Genomic DNA, 25,537 nt, shown 5'->3' with positions numbered 1-25,537 from the left:
AAAAATAGGTTTTTTTTATATTTATCCTTCATTATAATTCAAAAGTACACAAATTTGTACTAAAAAAAAAGAAAACGCTAATTTGTTCGCTAGTTATTTTTAAAGGCTGCGTTGGCACTATAATCTAAAATTTAAGGCACTCGGGTACACCTTCATAACATATGTCAACGACACATCTGACCGATTTCTTTCGGACGGTCTGCCTGTCGTTGATCCGTGGCACGGCCGACGTGGTGGTAAGTTACTCTTTCACGATAAAAATTCAAGTGTAAACAATCAATGACAAGTACAGTAACATATGAAATACCAGGTATCAAACGTTTGAGCAGCATGATATACATATATCTTTTAGCTTCTACGATTTCGGATTTTATGTCAAAGCGAAACGCGTTAATTAATTGGTCTCGCGTAATTCATAAGCAAGCCATTGTATTTGTGTCATTTCTCCTGTGATCTGGAAACCATTCGAACTTGAGTGTTCAACATAATTATTCTTTATCTTTCGTTCGCACTTTTCAGTCTTCCGCCCTTCTTCTCCCCACTCTAGTTTTCTCCTTTCTTTTGCTTATTACCTGTCTTTGTTCCTCGTGTGTTTTCTGTCTTCGTCCAACGTACTGTACAAGATGTCGAAAGTGCCAGAGGCGCTCACATGGGTACCGTATAAATTATTTTTATCGCTACGAGACTACGGTAAAATGACCTGCCATTGTTAAGGTTCTGAGATTTGCACCATCCCCAGCACATCTAATGAACATTGTTCAAATTCAAATTGAAGTACTAAATACTTGTGTGTTCTTGCCTTCGTTCGTCGTGGGTCATTATTTTCTTCGCAAAACACCCTCTTTACCGTAGTTATTTTTAAATCACCCGCGGCGCAGAACTATATATCGAGAGTTTCGGAGATTGCTCTTTTCAAAGTGATCAAAGTATTTTAAAACTGAAACGAATGTAATTTATTTTAATCGAGCGGACAAAGTTGGTCATTGGTTTTATTTGAAACTGTATAGAGTAAAATAAATTTTAGTAATAACAACACCGCGCGGTTTTCGAACAACTTCTGTGACGAATATATATTATAACAATTTAAGTTTTTTTAATATTCAAGTAAGTGAATAGTTATACTCATTCAAATACATTTTTTGAAAGAGTATTAATTTTAAAATGGTCGAAAGTCATCAAGAATGCACATAATAATTGCATACATATTAATTCAGTAGTCATTTGAATACCTGCTTCGTTAATGCACGTAGGAGTGACAAAAAATTGTTGCTGTGTTTGAAGAGAAATCGGTTAGAAAAACGCGTATTTATCGTTTTATTGCTTGTTATACGTTCCCGGTGAAGTCGTTTGGACTATAGACTTTCTAAATACGTGAAAGCATATTCATTTGAAATTTATGATTGTTAGACTCAATATGGTTTTAATAGCTTCATGTTTTTAATCTTCATTCAGGAAATAATTATTCGTTACTTTATTTTTTTAAGATTACATACAATGGCCGCAACGCAATTAAACAGAGCTCGAACCATCAAGAAAATCGAAAAACCTCGGCCGCTTAAGCTTAATCAACGCCACTCGACCGTCGATGGGCGGATTACGACTAGTAATTTTCAACTTATATACATACAGTAGAATAAGATGTTTTATTCGTTTGTTTAGAATACTGTTATTATTATATAAATATTTCATATTTATTAAGTTTAACAATTATATTTGGTAGTGGAGGACATAGTGTCCTTAATCGACAACGTTGCAATGCAACTAACCAATGGCTTCCATGATCGAACGCTGCAAATGAATGTGATTACAATGTGTAATCATCTAAAACTTTGTGCTCATCAATTAGAAGCTATTTACAAAGGTATTAAATTAAACAACGCGTATTCTGTTTCTATCATTTTTGTAATAGAAGTATAAGTCAATTGAAATGCAAATAGTTCAACATTTTTCTTAGTAATACTGAGTTAATGTGCAGATCAGCTGGATAGAGCTTTTGTGGCAATTAGAAATGGAAGTCAGGACGAAAAACTAGATCTGACGACTAGGGTTCACCTGCTGGAACTTATAGAGTTAAGAGCTAAGCAGTGGCGTCATACAGATTCTATGGATGTGTATTATACACAGAAATTATCACATTTGGATAGTGTACGTTGATTTCTGCTTTCATCACACTATGAAGTAAATGTTTTCTATAAACGCTTGTATAATGTTAATAGACAGAAGCAATTCCTGACACACCTACAAATGTATTATCATCTCCCTTGGCAATGTCTTCACCCACTATGGCGCCAATCTTGGGTCCTGGTGAAGTGATAAAAAATAGCGGCAAGTTTGTTAAACCTACTCGTATTCCTGGGAAAAATTACTGCAAAGATGAAGTTGTTATACGTAACAGTGATTCTGGCAAAGGTAAAGACAATTAAATTATTCTTAATAGAATATTGATATTTATACTGTAATAGAAAGGTCATATAAGTCTTTGTAAAATGTTGTAGTGGCATAGTTTCTTGGTGTCTTAATCGTTTAATTTAATTTTAAGTTGTCGCGCACTATGTCTTTAGTTCTATTTTTTAATGCGTCTCACATCATGTTTTTCATATCTATTATATGTAGTAAGTATTGTTTTCCTACTTCTAAATTATTTGCACAAAAATACAGTGATGGGAATAAAAGGGCGGCGGGTTCACATGATCGAAGAGCTCAGCCAGACAATCATCTCCTTCCAGCGAGGTAAACAAATAATTTGCAGATGGCTTGATAGCATTATGCTCATGCATTTAAAAAATAACCAATTGTTTACTTTTTAAATGTCTGTTATATATCCTAATATTCTCATTACAACAAAAGTTACATTTTGCAAATAATAAAAATAAAATACTTAATTTTTCAATTTAAATTACATAAAATACAATATAAGATTGAAAATGTATTTTATTAGACAGTATATACACACACGCGTGCGCATACATACATACATACATACGTACATATTGATATTTAATTTATGTTTTAACGTGTATTTTAATTATACTTGCATGAAACACTTTTTGTTATTTTCGTTAATTAGTAAATAAATCCTTACACAGAAATGATTGAAGTTATCCTGCTTGAGCTTTAAAAGTTTAATTGCTCATTTAATTTTTTTATTGTGCAATTCTTATTATTACTATGTGATTATCACTAACTATACCATGCATTGCATTTACAGCTTATTTAGAAACATTTAAATACATACAAACTGTTATGAATAGCATTTTACATGTTTAATACCAATAATTTATTGCTTATAATTGCTTACTGTTTCAAATGCTCTTAAAGATTAAATTATTTTTCTTTTACAGATAAACTCGTCTACAATTAATACTGATGTTATTAATGTTTTAATTCACAAATAATTTGCCTTGAAATGTTTGGAAAGTGTCTATATATTTATATATTACATATTAACCACAATACAAACAATTTTTATGAAATAAACTTTAATTACGACAAAGTTTTATGCCAATTAAAAACACGTGGAACTAATATGATCCTTTTTTGTAGTAAACCCTGGAGCCAAAGAACGACTTGTCCAAATCACGGGTACTTCCGAGGACAAGATACAGTAAGTTTAATATCTCTTTATTTCAATATAATATTTTCTCGATATTTATTATATACGTCCTATATTATTGTAACAGTTATGCGAAGGACTTGATAAAAGATACGATTCAACGAAATGCATCGCCGGTGAGATTGGAGCAAGGTGGAGGAGAAAAGGGAGCTATGGGAGGTTCTAGTTCTTCGCTAAATAGCAGTGCATCAGATGAAAGCAACCGACTACAACATCAGCAACAAAATTCTCGTGTACGTTCGCTCCTCCACAGCTTCTCCACCAACGACGCCAGTATAGGCGAATATAAATATACAGTTACAGTTGGTAATCAATCCCTGAAAATCACAGGAAGTAATCTAGATCTTGTTAGGGTAATAATTTTTTCTCATTTTAAATATCTACAAGCAAAAGTCTACAGCTAAAATAACTGTATTTTTTCTATTTAACATTAAAAAAAACAATGAATATACTGCATATAAATTATTAATTATAATAGCAGTCAACATTTATTTCGGCCGTAGACTTATCTTGTTCGATAACCCTTATAAAATAAATAATTATAGAATATATTTTAATACGAATCACTACATGTATAATAGACTGCGAAGCTGGTTTTGGATGAATATTTCTTAGGAGATTCTGAAAACTTCACGAGTGGTATAGAATTCTTCAATTTCGAAGAAGAATCTCCTTATTCAATCTCGTCTTCCAACACGCAAAAAACATCATTGATATCAAGCAATGCTAATGAAATAAGCCGAGAATTAAATATGGATAGTTCAGCCACTTCGGAAAGCGAAGAAACTTATAAACCTCGTATAATTTCTGAAACAAATCCTTCGACTCAGGAAGGTAATCGTCTCGGATACGGTTCAATTCTGAAACCATTTACTTTAAGGTCTATAAACAGTATTTAATCAGATGTTTATTTAGTTCCAGAAGTTCGAGAACTCACGTACGAGTTTTTGTTGCTGTGTTCAACAGGTCCTTATGCTAAGCGACCGCCTGCGGATTGGGCTCGTATTCAGAAGGAGTGTCCCAACATAGTTCGCAAGGTACAGCGATGTGATACGAATGCTAATCACCTGATATGCAACAGTGTTACTTACTAATATTTCTTTCGCGTTGATCTGCACTTTAATGCCTCGAAATTAATGATACTCGTCCTAAAGTTAACTGTGTTTCTGAGTTATATAATTTGTTCCCGACAAATGTGCTAATACTAAAATTACTGTTATATTTCTGTTATATCTTTATAATACTCATATTGGGATATTATTGATTTCTATGATATTAAAGACAAAGAATAGTGATAGGATAAGATCTGCTAGGAAAAAATTTCTTGCGTCGGTAAGAGATGGTTGTGATAAAAATATGAAAATTCAGTAACTATTAATTTCCTTGGTTAATATTAAGTTACAAAGTTGATGCTCTAAATATCACGTTCATTAAAGCATGCGCTAGCAGATTTATATGCGAGACGATATGTACTTAAACCAAAGATCTCTTGTTACTACCACAGATTAGTTTACATGTATTTAAAACTTACCAAAAAGTCTTTGTGTTATCAGTATTATATTATAAATTTATTATATACATGTATAAGATAAAATTTTTATTATTTAATAACTTTATATTTTAAGATAACTTTGATTCGAGTTGTACTAATACAAAGTATTAGTGTTTATATTAATATTAATATAAATATTATTTATCTTATTTATATAAATATTATTTATATTAATGGTATATATTGTATGAGTACAATACGTCTGTTTTTCTGTAATTACATTGCAATACTATTCAGATACAAGAAACTGTTTTTAAGTATGTTTTTCCACTTTATGTTGTTAAATTGGTACAGATCTCAACGTTGTTTTGTGTTATTAGATAAAGGCGTGGTTAACTAGAGATAGACTAAACAACTGAAAATGGATAAAATGTATTATGTTATGAGACTTGATTTTTTATGTTCTTATATATTTGTTTTTTTACATTTCATATGTAATATTAATTGTTTGAATAGTTATATAATTTATTATTAAATGAACATAAAGTAGTTATGACTGTTCGTATTTTTTAAATTATCTTTAAGTATCACATGAGGAAAGCATTAAATTTTACACGCGATGTAAGAAATTATGCAAATATTATTGTACAATTTCGTGAAATTTCGATAAGATAATAAACTGTTTTTATTGATTGTATTTTTAAATATCGTGTAGTACCAGCGTTTCAACAAAAACCATAATAAATTTCTTTTTTAAATAAATTGACTTTAAAACTACGATTTTATATTAAGAAGGCATGCTTATAAATCATTTAACACTTGCTTTATAAATCCAAAGCATGCTGCTTATAACACCACACGAAGGTAAAGTAATTCATCAATATATTTTCTTATATGACATTATCATTAATTTTATAAAATAATTATGACTTTATTTAACAGACACCGATTCGCTGGTTCGAACCGGAAGCATATAAAGCTAAAGTAGCAGCTGCTGGTCTTGTTACGGTTTTGCCAATCGGAGAAGGGGAAACTGATCCGGAATGAAGCTGAGAATTTAACATTTTCGATCTTCGTGAAATCGTATGTATTAATATTAATCTTTACATCGGTTTTTATTTCGATGTATTGTGATACATTTAAAAAAGTTGAGTATAATGTTTGTTCGTCAATGAACAGAATATACAAACGTTAACAAACCTTCACAAAAGAATGTGAGCGATATCAATATTGCTCAATTCAAATACAGTAATATAAAATGGCTGACAGATATACATATCTGTTATACATATTCTTAAATTGATATGTGTTTACATTGAAATTTTCTTTACATAACAGTCATATTTTTTAAGCATTTATGCTTTTGTATTACACATTTGTATGCTGAAAATTGAGAGGATTTCATTGCTAATTAATTTTAATTAAACCCGCGAACTGCTGCAATAATTCTTATCGTATTACAAGGTATCCGGCATACCAAATATACGTATCACTTTACGCTTCATGAGTTGATTTTGAAATTTTGTTTAAAGACAATAAGCAGTTTTTACGATGTTAGCATAATAGATCAAATTATTGCACTCATAGAACTTATGACAATTAAGTATGCTTAAAATATGTTCAAAAACATAACATAGCATTTTTATTGACAAATATTATTGTTAATTATGTGTACTAGATACGAATTCTGAATAGAAGAAAAAAAAGAAAGAAAAGTTAACAATAATTACACTAATAAAAGAATGGACTTTGGTTCAAGTTGACCATTGACCATTTTAGAATGTTATTTTCATAAACATTCAAGACATTTTTTTTCTATGTAACACTTTCTTGTTACGTGTAACAAAAATAATAGAATACTGAAACAAACAGTGATTTAGCCTAATCTAGTCTACCTGTTTAACCCTTTGCACTCTGTAGGCTCCACTATGACACATACTATTAAATATTTTAATGAATAAATGTAGAAGAACTACCCTAAGATTACTGGATCTTCTATACATCCAAATTTTGTATTAAGAAGGAAAATAAAGAAATCTAAGAGATGTTACAATATAACATTTTTTATTTGTGCTAGAGATACTATAAAAACGGCTTGGAGTTATTGGTAGATTACAAAATCATATGGAGTGCTAAGGGTTAAAAGTAGGAACTACCACTTTGGTAATTACTCTGCTGTGACATAATAACCAAAAAAAAAGATTTCATTTAATCTCAAGATTTTATATTTTATATACTAAAACGGTGATGCTATGTGCAGTATGATGTATTAATGCGATGAAAGGCTGAAAGCAATACAATCTTTGACTTTTAGTTATCTTTTCTTCATAATAATGCATATCACCAATTTTTCTGTGTTGCACATCTTTACGAGAAATTGTTTTAATATGTATTATAATTGATCAGTGGTCGTGGCCTTATCAGCCTTCTATGATATATATATATATATCAAATATATCAATAATAATATATATATATATTATTGATATATTTGAACAATGTATTTCTTATTACACTACGATGTCTCCTTTTTAGTTAAGCTGTAATATTTATTGAAAATGTTTCACTAGCCAGAATACAATAACTTGAAAATGTAATTCTACATTTTCTTAATTACTTTCTATAATATTATCTTCTTCGCGTTAAATTATTTATTTATTGTTAGGTTTTTTAATAGTTTTTTTGTTTCTTTTTTCGCATTTCACATCTTTTAATGTTTTCTCTGGCTTGAAACATTGATAATAGGCGAAATTTTTATTATTTATTTAATTTAATTTGAAATAAAATCGTACTGCACGCATATGGGACGTTATGTTTGTAAGTTTTTACATCGTTTAATATTTATTACAAATTTTCATGATTATTTTAATTAAATTATTAGTAATTTATTTCTATTACCACTAACTGCAGTAATAAATTATATTATTGTACTTTGCTCTTTAGTAATAAATGAATAAAAATCAGAATGACTTTTTAATTATGTTTCTTGCACCTTAAGATATTACAAACATCAAGTTTATTTTCAATTCCATACACAATATGATATGAAATATATTAATAACTGAAATTTCGGTTATAATTAGTAAGTGATCGTCCAACATGTTAAATAAACGAACCAATTTTTCGACGTTATAAGTTTTATTATTCTAGCATCGTATAGAAATGGTAATGTCCGAAATATACATATACGTTTAATTTGTGCACAGATCACATTGTACTAGATATATCGATTGCGTTTCTTTGCCATTCACAATTTGTAAAAGTTAAAAATGTTATATCATCTGACGTTACGTGCATAAAACATTTGATATCAAAGGCCTACTCTCTGATTGCATGTTCTTTTTTTAATAATCTGTAATATTATGTAATTACTAACCCCTATATTGCAAATAATTTCAATTTGTAAGTTAAGAATGCGATATACATATGCATACATGTGTATCTTAAATTCAGTCTACTTATGTCATTATATAAATTAACATTCAGTCTATCACACAGTACCAGTTTTGCCCACAAAAAAATATTCGCTGCTGTCAATAGGAGAAAAAAAAGATACAATTAAAAATAGTATTAATATCAGTTAACAGAAATTTTATACTTCTAAGCAGTAGTAAAGTGTGTTTCATATAAATAAAATTCTTTAGCCATTATAAATTGTAGCTGGAACTCTTAAGATATTACAAAACTTATATCTAATCTGAGAAACTGGTTCTGTAGCATGTCAGACTATTAAATTATACAATTAATCGTACAATGATTGGCAGTTTTGTGAGAATAGTGGTCTTTGATAATAATGATGATGATTATAATAGTCATAATAATATCTTAACTTTTTCGAAATGCTTCAATTCATGTCATATAAATAAAGTAAACTAACGTGCAGTTAATGTAGGGATTTTAAAGAACCACCATTCTGATTATACATTCGTATAATTTTGTTATTGTAATTTTTTAAAATATACTTATATATATATACATGTATATATATATATATGTGTGTGTATGTGTATTTTACATACATATATATACATATATACATATATATGTATATATACCTATATATAATTATAGGTGTAAGTAATCGAGTATATTTGTATGTATACAACATAGTCGTAGGAATATTTTGTCAGTGACGAGCAATCAGCAATACGAATATAAGATATTAGAAACGGAAGTAAACTTAATACTTATGATATATTCAAAATCAATAACATTTTACGTTTTTTCTAATTATGAAAGGGAATTACTCGTCGCTGTTTTACATTCCAAGATAAATAGTATGATTTATTCTAAGTATGTTTTACTTATGCTCGTGACAAATTAATGTGAGATATTTCGTATTTTCAAAGATTAATATGTAACTTGAGTCCCATTAGTTACATATACAAATATATGTTTTTGTTCTTAGAATTAAGATTTTTGAAAACTATTGCAACTGATTTGTGTATCTTGCTACTAAAGACGTATTTAGTATCTATTAAAATCACATCGATCATACAGTTTTGAAACAAAACTAATTTTGTTTTAGAATTTCTTATTGCTAAGTGAGCGTGAAAAGTGAGGTTTTAACACATTAAAACCAGCAGCTTTCTTTCGTGATGCTTATCATAACGATTATAAGGTTCGTATGTGTACAAATATTTAAAAAAAAATGTTAAAGATACACTGTGTTCACATTTATTATAATCTAAACATTGTTTTATAAAACATAAATCGCTAAAAGCGATGATCTACTTTTTAAATACATCACTATATCATAATTATTTTTTGGGGCATTATATATTCCAATTAAGTTTGCTAACCACAATTTCGTTTTCAATAAACTTGATACTAAAAAATTACATAGAGCGCATGATTCCAACACTCTAATCATTCTAGATATTCTAGAATGTTATAATGCACGATGTAAATGACTTTCCACTGATGATATTATACATTTACAAGAAAAGTCAGATTAAACAAATATAAAATTACCTACTCGTTTGGCAGACGCGTTAATTTTTTTTATCGACCTAATACACGCACACTTTTCTCTCCATCGGCTGGCAAAGTTTTCACGAATAAATTCTATTTACAATGCTACAGCCCATGAATTTGTGTACACTACTAAATTTAGAGGTCATGAAATTCTTGTACTATCGAAATAATGCAAATATGTCCTCTAAACTTAGATCACTTCCACGAATCTTGCTTCCATTTTTTAATTCACACACATCAGAAATTCTATCTAAGGAATTTAAAGTTCTGTCATACTATTCAATTTTCGTGTTCGATAATTATAAGGTCAATTGAAACAACGCCTATATGCGAATGCGACCGCTAAAATTTTTAATACATTGATTGCTAAGCGATCAGCTCTAGAGCTATGAGTATGTGTCGTTATTACACATCAATTATAATGTCTTCACCAAAATTTTTAACGCACTGTCCTATATAAAATATGTCTCCACCCTCCTGCTTTTATCATCTTGTAAATATAGAAAATTATACCATTTTTTCTTCAGATTATTAAAACAAAAAATTCACTAAATACAATCAGTGGGAATTATTTTCTTGTAAAATAACCAATTCTTCATAGGGTTAAAAGACGTAGTCCGGTCCTGCCATGTCTATTGCCCATCTAAACTTATCCCTTTGAGTCTTGTTGTAAATTTTCTCAATGGAGACATTATTTTTCTTGCACCTAAAATATTACAAGTCTCATTTATTTTTACTAATAAATTTTTGCTTTGTAAAGAAAGCATAAGATAAAATTACCATGCAACAGTAATTCTAGGATCAAGATAATTCAGCTTGGAGGTGCTTAATGCAATTTCTTTATTTTCCTCTTTATCCGTTGCTTGGACCTCCAATTTTGTCAACTGGTCTTTTAATCTATCCAATGTTTTCTTCTTTTTATCATATACACTGTAATAAAATACATACAATGTAATAATGTTCATTTCTAAGTATCAAATAAATAATAGGTGTAACTTACACTTTTTCTTTAACAGATCCATGCTTGGCATCACGTTTGGCATCCTTCACAGCAAGTTCTGCTTCAGCTATAGCTTCCTTCTTAGCTTCTATTTTTACTTTAAGATTTTCCATAGACTTTGCATGAGTTTTAGGTACCGAACGTTGATGATTACACAAAATTGCAACTGCTCTATTTGCTCTGTTATATGATAAAATTTTTTCAGCTTCTGTATCATCAGGATTTGTCAATTTATCTAATTGTTGCTGTAGCGTCCATGACGCGTTATATGTTCTGAATACTTTAGCAGTAAGACCTTCCATCAATTCATTCAAGTGCTTATTCATGACGGTTGTATTAAGACGATCAAATAGATCATCACCGGGCGATTTATTTTCCTTAAAGAGTTGCAAATTTTTAAATACACGTTTTTCTACTGGCACTTCATTGTAGTATCTTATGGAATCCTTACCTGCAAGTACATTGATATAAAAATATGTGCATACTAAACTAAACGAATAATATTCTATTTAATTTGATTAAAAAGAAAATTAATATACCTAAGAAATCAAACACAACTACATATTCCTTTCCATCCTTTTGTTCATGCAATGAAATATGTTCTACTCGCAAAGAACAACAACCTACAGTATCTGCTTGATCTTCGTCCTTTTCATTACCAGCTCTCAGAGCTAATTTATCTATAAAATACAAGGCAACAGCTCTTTGCCTTATACGCATTTCTTTACTCTTCCAATCTTCTTTGTATTCAGCACGAATTTTATCTATAGATTGTGCTAACTTCCTAGCAGTCTCATACTTTTGCCAATCTTTCTCTCCCTTGAGTTTGCTAGAGGGATTAAGCATGACATATTTTACTTGTCCTTGAATGTTTTCAGTCCAAGAAGCAAGCCATGTAACATTAGGATCATGTCGAATTTCTTTCCATCTATGGCCCGAAGGTGGTTTTGGTATGTTGGAATCTTTAGAACAGTTGATAAGAATATCTTCAGGCATGACTCTCTTTTTCAATTTACCCATTTTAGGATGTTCACCACGGCCTCTAAATAAACCAGGTGGTTCAATTTTAAAATTTCCTATTTTCTCTTTATGCCCATCAATAACACAAAAACCATATTCTTTCTGAATTTCCTCATTTTGTTCCTTTATTTTTTGCTTTTCTTCCTTTGTCATTGCTTTTCGCTCTTCACTTTTTTGAATAAAATATGCATGCATTTCCTTAAAATCACACTTACTTAAGTCTCTTATTTTAGATCTTTCTGAGTCAGTCATTACTTCCCTCCAATCTTGGAAGAAATTATTGTTGAACATAGACTTTGTAGTATAATCGTGATCCAACATGCGTGCATAGAAAGTGGCAACTTCCTCTGCTTCTGGACTCAATTTCATTTCTTTACCATCATAATAAAACTTCACATCAGGAGGAAGAGGATCATATGCAGGTGCAAATACTGGTCCTTTGTGTTCCAAAAATGTCCATTTTGTTCCATCATTCTTTTTTTCTTCTTCCCACCTGAGCAAATTATTTGTTTATTTTTAATCATTTTTGATCGTCGATTTTACTGTAATAATATGTACAATAATCGTGAAAGAAAATATAGCAAATAAAAATGGAAAAAATCATAAAATACTCAACACAGTTAACCTCAAAGGTCGTACCAACTGACGACTTTCAATCCTATCTTTGATTTTCCAATTAATAATACTACGGACTAAATTTCTCGAAAAAATTAATCTAAAGCTTACAACAAATATAGACATCGTTAAATTTATCCTATAATAACATTAAAGTTACTCATTTTTTTGTATTATCTTTTCCCTATATAATTTGAACTACATAGAGCTTAAACGTTAAAGGAATACTGAAATAAGGTTATGTAACATAACCTCAATCACTAAATGCACGCGGGATTTTTAAATATTATTAAAGCTTTACCATTTCCAAACTTCTTGTTCTTCTTCTTGTTTTTTCTTTCGTGGACTTGCATTTTCTCCTTTCGATGCTCTTGCACCTTTCTTTTTTGGTTTCTATTCAAGGCATTAATTAAATTTATTAAATTTATGAAATATCAAATATCATTAAAATATATAATTAAACATATTACTTGTTCAACTTCATCTTCATCATCTTCATGCTTTCGTTTCTTCTTCTTTGTTTTTGTTTCAGTTTTTTTAGGCTTTTTACGTGCTGAAAGAGGAATATCATCTTCTTCTTCTTCTGATTCCAAGTATCTTTTAATGCTTGTAGGAGCCACAGATCTTGCACTCTATATCAATTTTTAGTTTATATTAAATTTTTGAATAAGTTACTAATAGTTGATGTACATGTTTCTCACTTACTAAAGGCACATCTTCATCTGATTCTTCTTCAGTTTTAATAGTCGTGTTATGAAGATCTGAAAGTCTTGTATCATTTCCATCAGTTGAATCCATACTAGCTTCCTGTTCATTAACAGGCTCATCTTCATCCTCTTCTTCTTTAATGTATAATGGTTGTTCACCACCGCTGTCATCATCATCTTCTGGTTCAATTTGTGAAACTGGTTCCTGCAAAGTATTATGTTGATTTGAAATTGTAATTTACTACCTGTTGAATATTTTATTATATTAGTAAAACATCTGAAGTTAATTGTACCTCTTTCATTTCTTGTTTTATAATTGAACTAACACTTAGAAATTGAAACTCTCCAGCTTGTATATGATGATTAGGCTGCTCAACCATTGGTTCTTCTTTCACTTTAATATCTTCTTTTTCTTTCTCCTTTCTATCTTTTTCCTCCTTATGTTTAGCTACAAAGCAAGTCAGATTAAAATACAAATCAAGTTTGACTACTAATCCATTCAAAATCACAACTAACATTTGTCTTTGTCATGACGATGGCGATCTTTATCTTTTTCATGGCGATGTTTATCTTTACTAGATAAACTATACTTGTCCTTGTCTTTGTCAGCAGAGCGATGCTTTTCTTTGTCATTCGTATGAGATGTTGAATGTCTTTCCTTATCTTTTTCCGATGAATGTTTCTTCTCTTTTTCCTTGTCTTTGGATATACTTTTATCTTTATCTTTGTCTCGTGAACTTGAACTCAGGCTATGCTTGTGTTTATCCTTGTCCCGATCTTTGTTCTTGTCTTTGTCTTTGCTAGAGCTTTCTTTATCCTTGGAACTACTGTGATGTCTATAATTATATTTAATAATATTCTTTATAAAAACGTATTGACAAAACATAACAAAGACAACTGGAATTAGTAATTTTCATTTACCTGTCTTTATCTTTGGAACTAGAACTGGAGCTAGATTTGTGATGATGTTCTCTGTCCTTATTTTTATCTTTCTCTTTGTCTTTGCTTGAGGAACTACTGTTTTTATGTTCTTTATCCTTACTCGACGACGAACTACTCTTTCTATCTTTGTCTTTGCTGCTGTTACTACCATCGTGTTTATCTTTGTCCTTAACGGAACTAGAACTATGTTTATGTTTGTCCTTGTCTTTATCCCGGTGTTCACTCCTATGACTTTTATCCTTATCTTTACTCCTCTCTTTGTCTTTATGATCCGACTTATGAGATCGTTCTTTGTCTTTATCCTTATGATCTGATTTATGTTCTCTTTTTTTATCAAATCCATTGGACATGCCATTTATATGAGTATCTAAAAAGATTATAGAATATAATATTTTTGTTACACAACAAATTTATTGTATAGGACATAAAATAATTATTTAAACAAAATTATAAAATTATTAAAATTTTATTCTAAGAAATTCTGTACAAAAACTTATTACTTAAATTTATCAATATATTTATTACAATTATTGTAGCTTATTATGTTTATGCATTTCTGTGATATCATATAATTTTCAAATTCATTTTTATATTTTTCTTAAATTACCCTTTTCAAAGAATCCTGATCTTAATCAATTAGTCAATAAGTTTCATTAATTCTCAAGTAAAAAAAGAAAGTATAATTTAAAAAACGTTCGAAGCATAAAACGTAAGGGAAAAAACGTAAATTAGAAAAAAAAGGAAAAAAAAGAAAATTTGAATCGTAAGAAATCACAGATTGTTCAGACACTTGGCCAGAATCAAAACACGTGTCAGGCCGGTCGGGTTGTTGGCAGCCTCAACTCTCTAACAGTCGCGTCGAACTTTGCATTTGCTGCTGCAAAGTTCCAATCTCATCTATATCAGAACACGTATGTTAAACTACACATATAAACGGCTTACCGTTGTGATTCCCAGTTGCATTGTTGATCTCCTTGGTCTTTCTTTCCTGAGAACGATGAAATTTGCATTAAAATGTTGCCTTATTAAGAGCGACGTATTGTATATAAATGCTCGTTCTACTATTGGACTTAACGTCTGGCGATGCGAAGCGAGCCAGGTAGGACTTAGTCGCAGACGCCATTTTGGGACTTAGAAAAATTTCGCGTCCGCGGCTATGCCTTGCATTCAAGAGGAAAGCGGTCTTTTAAAGAGAAATTTCAAAAAACTATGCACGTGGGTGAACGCACCGAGCCGAATAGATACGGAATAGATACTTACTGGATCGGAATTCGTATGCGCTGTTGGCTGCTCGAGCTCCATTTCTTGTACAAACGCGACTGATAGACTCTGGTAACGCGAGGTCTAACAGAAGCGAGGGAAGTAAAGAGAAGTGGGAACACACACACCAGTCGGCCACTACTCGACTATACACTCCGCGCGAGACTGCAGACCGAGCCAACGCTTAGAGCGTATAGGAAACCCAGTCTAAGTATCAAAAATATCTAACTGCGCATGCGTCCCATTGACTCCGCCTCTTCGATTCCCAATATAACCCTTCGCCCCGCAAATTGTAACTGTTTATTCGTTCATGCTTCGTCCCAGCGATGTTAAACGCAAACATAACACGCACAATTTCGCTAAAAATCATTAAAAACAAATATTTATTGAAGTATAAGCGGGTATTTTAACATTGGTAAATTTCGTTCTAATTTCGAGGTGTTCACAAATTTTGTATACACATGTCACGAACTTGGACTGTGGCTAAACAATGTCATAAGTTGAAATCGAATAGTATCGAAACCGAACGTGCGTGTATGTTAAATAAATTAATTTGTATTACTTCGACAAATTAAATACTAATTTTATGATGGTGAAATAAAAACTGTTTATTATCATCATAATGTACTTGCTTTATATTTTATTGCATTCTACAAAATGTTCTGATACAATGGTTTAAATACATTTTTAAACAGAAAATTGAATATAGAAAAAACTGCAAAATTATAGTTTTATAAAATTAATATCAACGTTATCTAATAAATATTAATCTTATCTAACAAATGAGATTCTGTAGGTTTTACATGAATGTATTCAAAATTATTGCATAAGTAAATTGATTTAGTTCCACCTTTATATAACAATTTTTATAAATTATATTTTATACAGTCGTACAGATGAAAATATATAATACATATATGTGATGTTTGAAATTTATTAAAAAAAAAATTATGTAAAATATCATTTACTGTATACTATAGTTACAGGTACATGTAACTCTATAGCAACAGACTAGCTTGTACAATGCAAAGTCAATTACTAAAATTGTTTAAATTCATTGTCAAACTATCCCTAATATTTTTAATTCCTAAATAGTTCTTAATTTCTATGACTTCACACTTTCCAATTTTTCTTCATTACTCGTTATCTTCGTTTTTTTAAAAGCAAATACAGCATACAGTGCTAAAAGTAAAATAATTAATATTAGAATAGAATTAATAATAATTTTTATGCAAGAATTAAATTATTTTTGTATACTAACAAATAACTTCCCATTCTGGTTTTGATAAAGTACCGATTTTACGATGGTCTGGCAAAGTTTGCATATACTGTACTGCATGTTGGTAGTCTTGTGTAGAGTGACCAAGAAGTGGCACACCATGAAATGGTGGATAAGTTTCTAAAGCATGCATTTTGCTGAGTAATGATCTACCTTCGTTTTTCATACGTTCATAATAATTATCAAATCTGTTAATTAATACATAATGATTATTTTATGCAATCTTATTTATATAAATTTATTAATACTTGTTTTTACCTTTCAAATTTCACTAATTCTAAACAATATTTTGAAGCCAATTTACAAAGTGTAGGTATATGAACAAGAAACTCTGGACAATTGACAACACCTTCTAGATGAAAATTGTATTTAGCACCAAAGAGTGGAGGCATTTTTTTATCACATAAAAATTCTATGCTATAAACCTCATTTTCAATCTTATTACCATCAGATTTCTGCCATCTAGAACTGGTGGAAGATAAAAAAATAAAGGTTGCAAACTTAATATATATACACAATTACTAGTGTATTAAAAATGTACATACACTAAATCGTATGTATCTGGAATAGTTCCAATGAAGTAGCCTCCTGGTTTGAGACATTCGCTTACATTTCTCATCATACATTCCGCCTGTTGTAATGTCTCAAAACTATAGTGTAACGCAAATTGACAACTAACCAAATCAAACTGTATACTAGGATCCTTATATTTTTCTCTTAAACGAACCTGAAACTCTTTTTTATAGTCAACTTTCATAGATAAGATATAAGATGAAAGTACATATAAAAATATGTTTTTTTAATGTATTTAATATTCAACTATTAAAGATGTATAGGAGCAAATACCTTTGTACAGTCAGCTGCTATAAATTCAGCAGTGAATATAGGATCGAATCCTCTTTTATTAGAATTTCTATTGAACATGTCATTATATCGTTGTTGACATTGTTCAATAGATGTTTGAGCTAAATCAGCACAAACCACATGCGTTACATTTACTTTCATCCATTTGATTAAATCTCCTCCTTTTCCACAACAAATATCTAATACTCTTAGAGAAGATCCATGTACTTTATCTTGCTTAGTAATATATTCGGCTGTAATGTAAATTTCTTCTATTATAGATTATTGAACATTTTATTCTGTGTATGTATTAAAAATATGTATATGTATAAATATAAGAATATATAAGAATCGGAATCTTACATATTAGCATGCTCTTAATCCAGTTATTAAAGTTTCTCATGTATAAGATACGACTTTGGTTTCTGATCGAGACACCTTTATCTTCTAACGAGTTATAATGTTTTGCAACTAATACTGCATTGCATTTTTGTGGTTCTGTGGTTCGTTTTTTTAGTTCAGGTTGATATTTTACTACTTCAGATGATTCTGAAGCCTCCGTGCTTTTTCCGGCACGGGTAGCAAACATCTTAGTGTAAGAAATAATTTCGTGAAAATTTTAGTTCATATATCGCCTTAATAAAAGCTTGAATGCACCAAAGGATATTGCACTATAAATACTCTTATACGAAACATTACAGTGTTCCAAGTTTAAATAGAAACAAATAATAATTGTAACAATACACTCAAAACGCGTTGTAATACATGTACACGTTGTAACAATAGTGATCGCAGCGCCTATAATACACGTTAATTTATTTCTAATGCAGCGAACCGCTATTATCAATGCTGACAACATAATACATATTTTATAAAATTACCCTACAACCTATAAAGATTAATTAAATGTTGTAATACCATAGCAGTATTGTTCATTATTCTTTTAAGTTGCATGTGACGTGTGTCTTAATCATTTATATAAAATTCTTTTTATAAGAAATTATTATTATATGGAAATGATGTAAAGAGTGAAGAACAAATACATTCAACATACAGAAATGATATATTTGTTGTAAAAATTCATCTGGCAAAAGATATATACGCTAATTCTTTAATAAAATTCATTAATTACATGTAAAAATGTGTCTAAATATTGATAAAAGTTTATTGTTCTGTTTATTTACTCCAGTGCTGCCAAGTATTTCATTTTGTACACATATATCTCATAATAGCTTTTAAGCCTTCAGCGGTGAATTCATTCTATTTGAAGAGATGGACCAAAAATTTAATTATTGGGAAAATATTTTACAATATATGAGAAAAAATGTATATGTTACTTTAAAATAGCTTCATTTTATGAAGTTGGTATGTAAACACTGAAATTTCTTTTACTTCTAGTACACTGTCTCATCTATTATCTGATCTAGATTTGTTATGTGCATGACATCCTTATCTAATTGCTTATCTAAAATTCAATAAGAAACCAAGATAAACAATAGTATTTTATTTTATTGTCAGTAAAAATTATGGTTTACCATTTCTTTACAGGTATTTAAAGTATTTTATATGTAAAATTTATTTATTAAATTTTTAAATATTTTGCTTGACTTACTTGTTAGAGTGAATTTTACATGTATCACAAGATCATGGATTCATTCCCTGCACCAAGGTATGAAACAAAGATTGAATCTTTTGACACATGTATGATCGATGCTACAAATCAACAACGAGAAATATCACAAACAGTGAACGAACAAAGTTCTTCTCAAAGTATTGAAGTAGAAAATCAAGAAAATCATGAAACTCCTACGTTGCATCAACAACAGCAAGATTCACAACAACAACAACAACATCAAGATCAACCTAATCAGATTTCACAGATTCAATCAAATACTCAACAGAGCATGACACTTACTCCAATACGATTACCAGCTATTCTTGACGGAGAATTTTTTACAGTAATTAGAGTAGAAGATACCAATGTTACTGTACGATGTTTACAGTGCCAAAAACACTTAAATGGAAATTTAAAGTCCACAGGAAATTTTTTAAGCCACATTAAAGTAAGACATTTTAATATCTAAAATATTTAAATTTCAATTTAGTGACTTTATGTTCATTAATTTAAGTGTTCTGCAGAGGGTACACCCATTTATGGTTGATAAAATTAAATGTAAATCAAATCAAAGGAAACCTGCAATGGTATATATAGACTTGTCAGCTGATAAGTGTCCAGAACTGGTTAAAACAAAACGAGGATATAGAAAATGTTACAAAACTGTAAGGATATTAATTGTAAAATCATATGGAATAGAAATAAAAAATTCGTAAAAATAAAAATTATATTTATTTTTAGGAGTATCAACCAGGGAATGACGAAACTTATGATCAGACAAATGAATGGACAGAATCTCCATTAAGTCGAAGACGTAAATCTGAAGAAGGTGAATCTACTGATCTTTTAAAAATATCACATAACAACTCATTCGTAATGGAAGATGAGTTTGATGCAATTGGACGAAATGTAGCAGCAAAACTTAGAAATATGAGATTAGACCAAAGAATTATAGCTGAGAAATTATTAAGTGACATTCTGTTTGAAGCACAATTGGGAAATCTTCACAGAGATTCTAATATACATGTATGAGATATGCAATAATTATGCCCAAAGAATACTTACATGTAAATGAATGATGTAAATCAAATTGAGTGAGGAAGTATTAAGGGACATATATTTTGAAACAAATCAAATTTAGTAATACTTCTTTATTAATCATATTATTATATCACCTAAAGTGGTAATAATTTCAAGTGATTTTCCTGCTAAGATTAAGTAGTGAAATATTATCTTTTAGTTTTCTTTATGAACATAGTATTATACTCAAACATTATTACAAGATAAGTATTTCAATTATTAAATGTATAAAAAGTTTTCAAAACTAAAAACACAAATTGAAATATATACATATATATTCTTTATACTTTAATACTTATAAGTATCCATATAGATATATAGAATTATCTTTGTATATAAATGCATAGTACTGTAAATATTACTGTACAAATATAAAATTCGCAGATTAGACCAATGCTGCCGAATATACTATTTGTAAAACTTTTTTAAATCAATCATTTTCTATAAATATTACATAAACTAGTTACCTGTAATTTATAGTATTATACGATAAATACATTTACATTTTTAACATATTATCTAATAATAGGTATCAGTCCTTAATGTTTTTAATTTTACATTACAAAAACACAATTGTAATTTTAATTGCATTAACTATTTTATCATTGTTGTTAAACAATTAATGTATCTTTATATACAGACTGAAACTGAATAGAACTAATATAAATATGAAAAATGATAATGTTAATGCAATTGAAAAAGAGATTAAAGCATTTTTAAAATCACAAGTCAATGAACTTTTTTACTGTAAAGTAATATCAATTGTTTGTCAACTGATGTATATTCTATGCTTCTTTGGCTTAAGTAGAATGTAATAAAATAGTGTTGATAAAATACAGAGCGCCATACTTACAAAAATTACATAAAATGTATAAAAATACCAAAACCCATCCCAGTCTGCACAGAAGTACCAAGCTAATGTTAGAAGCGTATTCTGCAGTATTACAAAGACATAGTATGGTAACAGCCATTTATCTGCATATTTAAATTTAATTTTATACTCAATCAAACTCACTATATAAATTAATCCTAACCATAAATTAACAAAAAATGTAATAATATCATAATATTTTGTATAATAAAAGATATACAACAGCATAATGCCATAGTGTATGCCAATTACGATAGCTGAGTAAAGCGGATAAAATTCATAGAATACAGTAATAGAAAGTATGCGTGCTAAAATGAAACAAAACCACCATAAAAAACATAAGAATTTCCCTACAGGGTCATCATCTTCTAAACCTTTGTGTGTATACCTTCGTTGTGGAACTTTTAAACTGTGCGAATCATCTGCGTTTTTGTTTGAATCTATAACAGACACTGATTTAGTTAATGCATTTTCAGGCTCAGTTTCTAGGATTGTACAAATTGAATCTGGTCTTGGTGGAGCTGGTACATCAGGTATAGGCAAAGGGATGACTGTGGTAATTCTTCGCAGAGGCATAGGAGGTGGTATAATCTGTACATTTTTTGGTGGTAATGGAGGTGTTACAGATATTTGACGACCTAAAGAAACATGAGGCTCAACTTGTTCCTTCTCCTCGTCTTCTTTTATAGATTCTTCAGTGACATTATTCATGTGTGCAGTATCTTCTTGTTTTGCATCAGGTAATCTTAATGGTGTCCTTTCTTCAAGATCAGAGAGTTCCTAATTACATAGGCGAAGTAAGATATCAATTTGGTAAGATCTATTTAAACTATATCACATTAAAGTACCTGAATACAGTACTTCCTTAACCACATTGCCCATGGTAATTTTCTACCATTAATACGTTGACTTTCAAATCTTTGAAAGGAAGTAGTTTGAATGGCTAGTATCACAATAGACATAACAATAGAAAGTACTTTTATGACAACTATAAAAAAAGTATTTATTACAGTTGGTACTGTTTCTATGTTTCTTAAGTCCTGTTATATTACAAATAATATATTAAATAAAAGTACCAGACTGGTGACTCTGATGAAACGATGATTCACGAAAGAGTAAATGCATTTGAAAGATCGCTTGAGGAGCTGCCTGGAACCAAGCTTGTAAAAAAAGGTACAGTTCTATAGCTGCTGGAGCAGCTGCTATGTTTAGAGTCTTAGTTCTTTCCTTCCCAGATAATATAATAGCATCCACAGATAACACTATGAGCCCTGCGTACCTAAGTAAATATCAATTATTGTAATAAAATTAAATAATGTTAATAACATTAAAAGAAAATAATTGGTACCTATACAGTGAAAAAAAGACGAATCCAATCAATTGACATAGTTGAAGACAGAACCAAATGAAGACACCCTTTGTCAATTTATCGTCATCTGTCATCCACCAATCTGGCCTCGAAACAGTTAGCATAAAGTACATAATTGCTGGTGCATACATAAAAGCAATAGTACAATATCCCCATAGTGGATTATTTTCTCTAAAATGTTGTACAGCAACTACCAAGTCAGCAGAGAAGTGGATTATGTATATGAAACAGGCAATCAATGTTGGAATTAAAAAAACAAAATAAATTTGTTCAGTTGATGTTAAAGGAACTTGTAAAAATCGAGTAGATTTCTTTTTACAAATTGATTCTAAATTATTTGCCATTTTTTGTGGATACATATATATTTTTCACCATTTCATTTTTTTTTTGTCTTTATGTCTTTTCCTACTATAAATATTTTTGTGAATGGTTTGTAATCATACGATTTGCTAAAATAAAAAGTAACAAAATATAGTAAAACGTTATGATTTAATAAAAATGTAGACACTTTTAAAAGTTCACGTACATTACCCAAATAATCTTGAAAATTAATTGCCCTTTTAATCACAGGGAAAGAAACTGCTTTTATGACGAATTTAATTGCATATATTTTAATGAAAGAACATGTTTTATTTTAGATTTACTATGATAATCATTTATTATCTTATAAATTTTATGTAAACTTCAGAAGTGTCGATGTAGTTTTCGAAAAATGGTACAGTACAAAGCTACGGTAATACGTTTATTACCGACACACAAAATTTGAAACTACTTATGACAGCTCGAATTAAATGGAGAATATATATATATATTGGAATGATTAGTCAGCCAACGTTTAAAATGGAGTAGATAGTTCGATAAGATTCCATTTTGTTAGTACGTGATAAAGCGCCTGCAGATACGGACGCTGAGTGAATTGCTGAAGGAAGGATAATCATTACACAAACGTGAAGAGGAGGTAGTGGGAGAACCCCTATCGTTATGTGTAGGAAAAATCACGATCGCACATGCGTTCTAAATAATTCGTATATTATTAGATAATAATTATATTTTAAATTATGAACTAATTGTTTAAAGTATTCTTTATAATAAAAGTTTTAATAAAAAAACTTTTTATTATACATTTTTTTTTGCCTGAAGTTTTATTCATTCATAATGTATATGCATATATAAATATATACATAGTTTACTATATAAAATATAACAAAACTGACAATGAATAAGTAGTTTCAAAAATTTAAATATTATAATGCTTTGTACATACAGGGATCAAAATTTGATAAATAAATAATTTTTTTATTATTTTATTATATATATTTATTTAAAATGATGATATATTACAGATTAATAACAATTTTATTTATTGTCATTCCTTATATTATTATCTTCAATAGGATTCATATCAGACAGAAATTTATTAAATTGTTCCATAATATCCACAGATGATTTTCCAGTTTTATTTTCATAATCAGCACCAACAGACCATAATGTTTCTAGATCATATAATATTCGTGCAGACTTTGAAAAAACATGTAATGCTATATTACCTATAAAATAAACAATATAAATGTTAATTTTTTACTGTTTTATGAATACATAAAATATTATATGTATACGTACCTAAATCTAGAGCTACCCAATCCTTTGATTCTTGTCCTTCAATAACAGGTATTAAATCTGTTTTATGTCTTTTCAATTTGTATACTTTACGTATAAAAGTAGCAAGGGCTATCATATGTTTCTGTGATTTTCCTGTGACTACAACCAAGTAACTAACATATGATAGTTTAGGAGGAACTGTTACCACAAAAATATTTTGCGCCTTTTCTCTTTGCAACAATGACACCAAGTCTTCTATTTCAAATACTCCACTAACTCCACCTAAAAAATATTTTATTTTCATTGTCACTACAAATTCTCCTTTTCCATTTTTAAACAAATTGATATCTTCCACATTAAATATATTGAAGAAATAAATCTAACTATATAGCAATTTTATTTTAACTTACGTTCTAAATTTATTCCTTCATAAGGATCATAATATTCTTCTTCAGACTGCAAATCTTTTAACTGAATAGTTTTTTCTTTCTCACCAATATCGCGTATAATTTCTGAATCTTTATCATCAAAGACTTTGTAACTGGAACTCAATGAACCAGAAAGGTTATGTGAGGTATCATCTAAATTTTCGACATTTTTAAATTTATCATTCTTTTCTGTCGAAAAATGTTTAATTTGTTTTAAGTAAGAATATGTAATTGTATTATTTATACATGGTTTAAAATACTCGTAACATAATTTTCTTACTTCTAATATATTGGAAAACAACTGTTTACGCATCTTGCACGCGTTACAAGCAAGGTTATGTTTATAATTGTATGTAAAACTAGGTTTGGGTTTCTGTGTACAGGGTACTTCATATATGTATTAGTTTTTATAATCAATGGGACATATGTAACCATATGAGAAACAACTATGTAAAATGAATATTATAATGTAGATTAAAATGTATAATTTTTAATTTAATTTTTTTATAAAATTACAGTCTTAGGTTTAAGCGAATAGAATTGGATAAAAAAAGGAGCTCTTTGTATTATTTTTTTAATAAGGTTCGTTTAATCATACAAGACACGTACATTAATGAAACAGAACTCTCTGCACAAAGGTACTAGAAGTGTGTATCAAACTGTTGATATATCATTATTCAGGCTGATGAAACTTGATTGTGTTGCAACTGATGTTATGTGCATGGTCACAGCTGGAACAAATATTTGGTAAATTTAACATTTATTCTTAACAATAAAATGAAAGAAATGAATCTTTAATAGAAAAATTAAATAAAATAATGTTTATA

At 29.4% G+C, this 25,537-nt stretch overlaps 6 protein-coding genes across 17 annotated transcripts; 2 read left to right on the top strand and 4 right to left on the bottom strand.

Annotated features, from left to right (window-relative positions):
• The first annotated feature begins 124 nt into the window (after nt 1–124).
• On the top strand, nt 125–11,535 carry mxt (Eukaryotic translation initiation factor mextil). Of its 6 annotated transcripts, none has more exons than XM_031982678.2 (11): nt 125–236; nt 1,485–1,603; nt 1,721–1,861; nt 1,976–2,145; nt 2,217–2,409; nt 2,659–2,730; nt 3,544–3,604; nt 3,681–3,966; nt 4,195–4,447; nt 4,529–4,650; nt 6,048–11,535. In XM_031982678.2, exons 2-11 carry the CDS (start codon nt 1,495–1,497, stop codon nt 6,150–6,152), a joined length of 1,512 nt encoding a protein of 503 aa, XP_031838538.1. In that variant the 5' UTR covers nt 125–236; nt 1,485–1,494; the 3' UTR covers nt 6,153–11,535. The 6 variants fall into 6 exon arrangements, with proteins under 6 accessions (XP_031838538.1, XP_031838543.1, XP_031838539.1 ...); XM_031982679.2 differs by lacking the exon at nt 125–236 and adding an exon at nt 494–653; XM_031982680.2 differs by lacking the exon at nt 125–236 and adding an exon at nt 698–1,104.
• On the bottom strand, nt 7,856–15,830 carry Top1 (DNA topoisomerase 1). Of its 3 annotated transcripts, XM_031982674.2 has the most exons (12): nt 15,627–15,830; nt 15,309–15,354; nt 14,346–14,733; nt 13,941–14,260; nt 13,718–13,872; nt 13,423–13,629; nt 13,188–13,349; nt 13,019–13,110; nt 11,622–12,595; nt 11,083–11,533; nt 10,863–11,012; nt 7,856–10,788 (listed from the first exon to the last, which is right to left on the bottom strand). In XM_031982674.2, the coding sequence occupies exons 1-12, from the start codon at nt 15,666–15,668 to the stop codon at nt 10,686–10,688; spliced, it is 3,090 nt and encodes a 1,029-aa protein (XP_031838534.1). In that variant the 5' UTR covers nt 15,669–15,830; the 3' UTR covers nt 7,856–10,685. The 3 variants fall into 3 exon arrangements, with proteins under 3 accessions (XP_031838534.1, XP_031838535.1, XP_031838536.1); XM_031982675.2 differs by lacking the exons at nt 13,019–13,110; nt 13,188–13,349; nt 13,423–13,629; ... (3 more) ...; nt 15,309–15,354; nt 15,627–15,830 and adding an exon at nt 12,719–12,982; XM_031982676.2 differs by lacking the exons at nt 13,019–13,110; nt 13,188–13,349; nt 13,423–13,629; ... (3 more) ...; nt 15,309–15,354; nt 15,627–15,830 and adding an exon at nt 12,728–12,982.
• A 416-nt stretch (nt 15,831–16,246) lies between these two features.
• On the bottom strand, nt 16,247–18,563 carry Rnmt (RNA guanine-7 methyltransferase). Its single transcript, XM_031982694.2, has 6 exons — nt 18,112–18,563; nt 17,752–18,002; nt 17,451–17,632; nt 17,164–17,373; nt 16,888–17,093; nt 16,247–16,808 (listed from the first exon to the last, which is right to left on the bottom strand). The coding sequence occupies exons 1-6, from the start codon at nt 18,335–18,337 to the stop codon at nt 16,732–16,734; spliced, it is 1,152 nt and encodes a 383-aa protein (XP_031838554.1). The 5' UTR covers nt 18,338–18,563; the 3' UTR covers nt 16,247–16,731.
• A 110-nt stretch (nt 18,564–18,673) lies between these two features.
• Nucleotides 18,674–20,641, top strand: LOC116429591 (uncharacterized). 5 transcript variants are annotated; one of them, XM_076367015.1, is made up of 4 exons: nt 18,674–19,113; nt 19,418–19,811; nt 19,888–20,028; nt 20,105–20,641. In XM_076367015.1, the coding sequence occupies exons 2-4, from the start codon at nt 19,452–19,454 to the stop codon at nt 20,393–20,395; spliced, it is 792 nt and encodes a 263-aa protein (XP_076223130.1). In that variant the 5' UTR covers nt 18,674–19,113; nt 19,418–19,451; the 3' UTR covers nt 20,396–20,641. The 5 variants fall into 5 exon arrangements, with proteins under 5 accessions (XP_076223130.1, XP_031838558.1, XP_031838560.1 ...); XM_031982698.2 differs by having other exon boundaries at nt 19,297–19,811; nt 20,105–20,640; XM_031982700.2 differs by lacking the exon at nt 18,674–19,113 and adding an exon at nt 19,126–19,296.
• Nucleotides 20,642–20,967: 326 nt separating this feature from the next.
• On the bottom strand, nt 20,968–23,644 carry LOC116429587 (uncharacterized). The gene is made up of 5 exons (XM_076367012.1): nt 23,210–23,644; nt 22,663–23,132; nt 22,391–22,593; nt 22,163–22,302; nt 20,968–22,094 (listed from the first exon to the last, which is right to left on the bottom strand). Exons 2-5 carry the CDS (start codon nt 23,040–23,042, stop codon nt 21,213–21,215), a joined length of 1,605 nt encoding a protein of 534 aa, XP_076223127.1. The 5' UTR covers nt 23,043–23,132; nt 23,210–23,644; the 3' UTR covers nt 20,968–21,212.
• Nucleotides 23,645–23,974: 330 nt separating this feature from the next.
• RsfS312 (ribosomal silencing factor RsfS-like protein, 312) lies at nt 23,975–25,094 on the bottom strand. The gene is made up of 3 exons (XM_031982702.2): nt 24,693–25,094; nt 24,304–24,564; nt 23,975–24,230 (listed from the first exon to the last, which is right to left on the bottom strand). Exons 1-3 carry the CDS (start codon nt 25,021–25,023, stop codon nt 24,040–24,042), a joined length of 783 nt encoding a protein of 260 aa, XP_031838562.1. The 5' UTR covers nt 25,024–25,094; the 3' UTR covers nt 23,975–24,039.
• Between the last annotated feature and the right edge of the window lie 443 nt (nt 25,095–25,537).

The sequence above is a fragment of the Nomia melanderi genome, chromosome 4, assembly GCF_051020985.1.
Source record: "Nomia melanderi isolate GNS246 chromosome 4, iyNomMela1, whole genome shotgun sequence".
Classification (NCBI taxonomy): domain Eukaryota; kingdom Metazoa; phylum Arthropoda; class Insecta; order Hymenoptera; family Halictidae; genus Nomia; species Nomia melanderi.
Note: the sequence above shows the minus strand (reverse complement) of the source record. Positions and strands in the feature narration are given on the sequence as shown.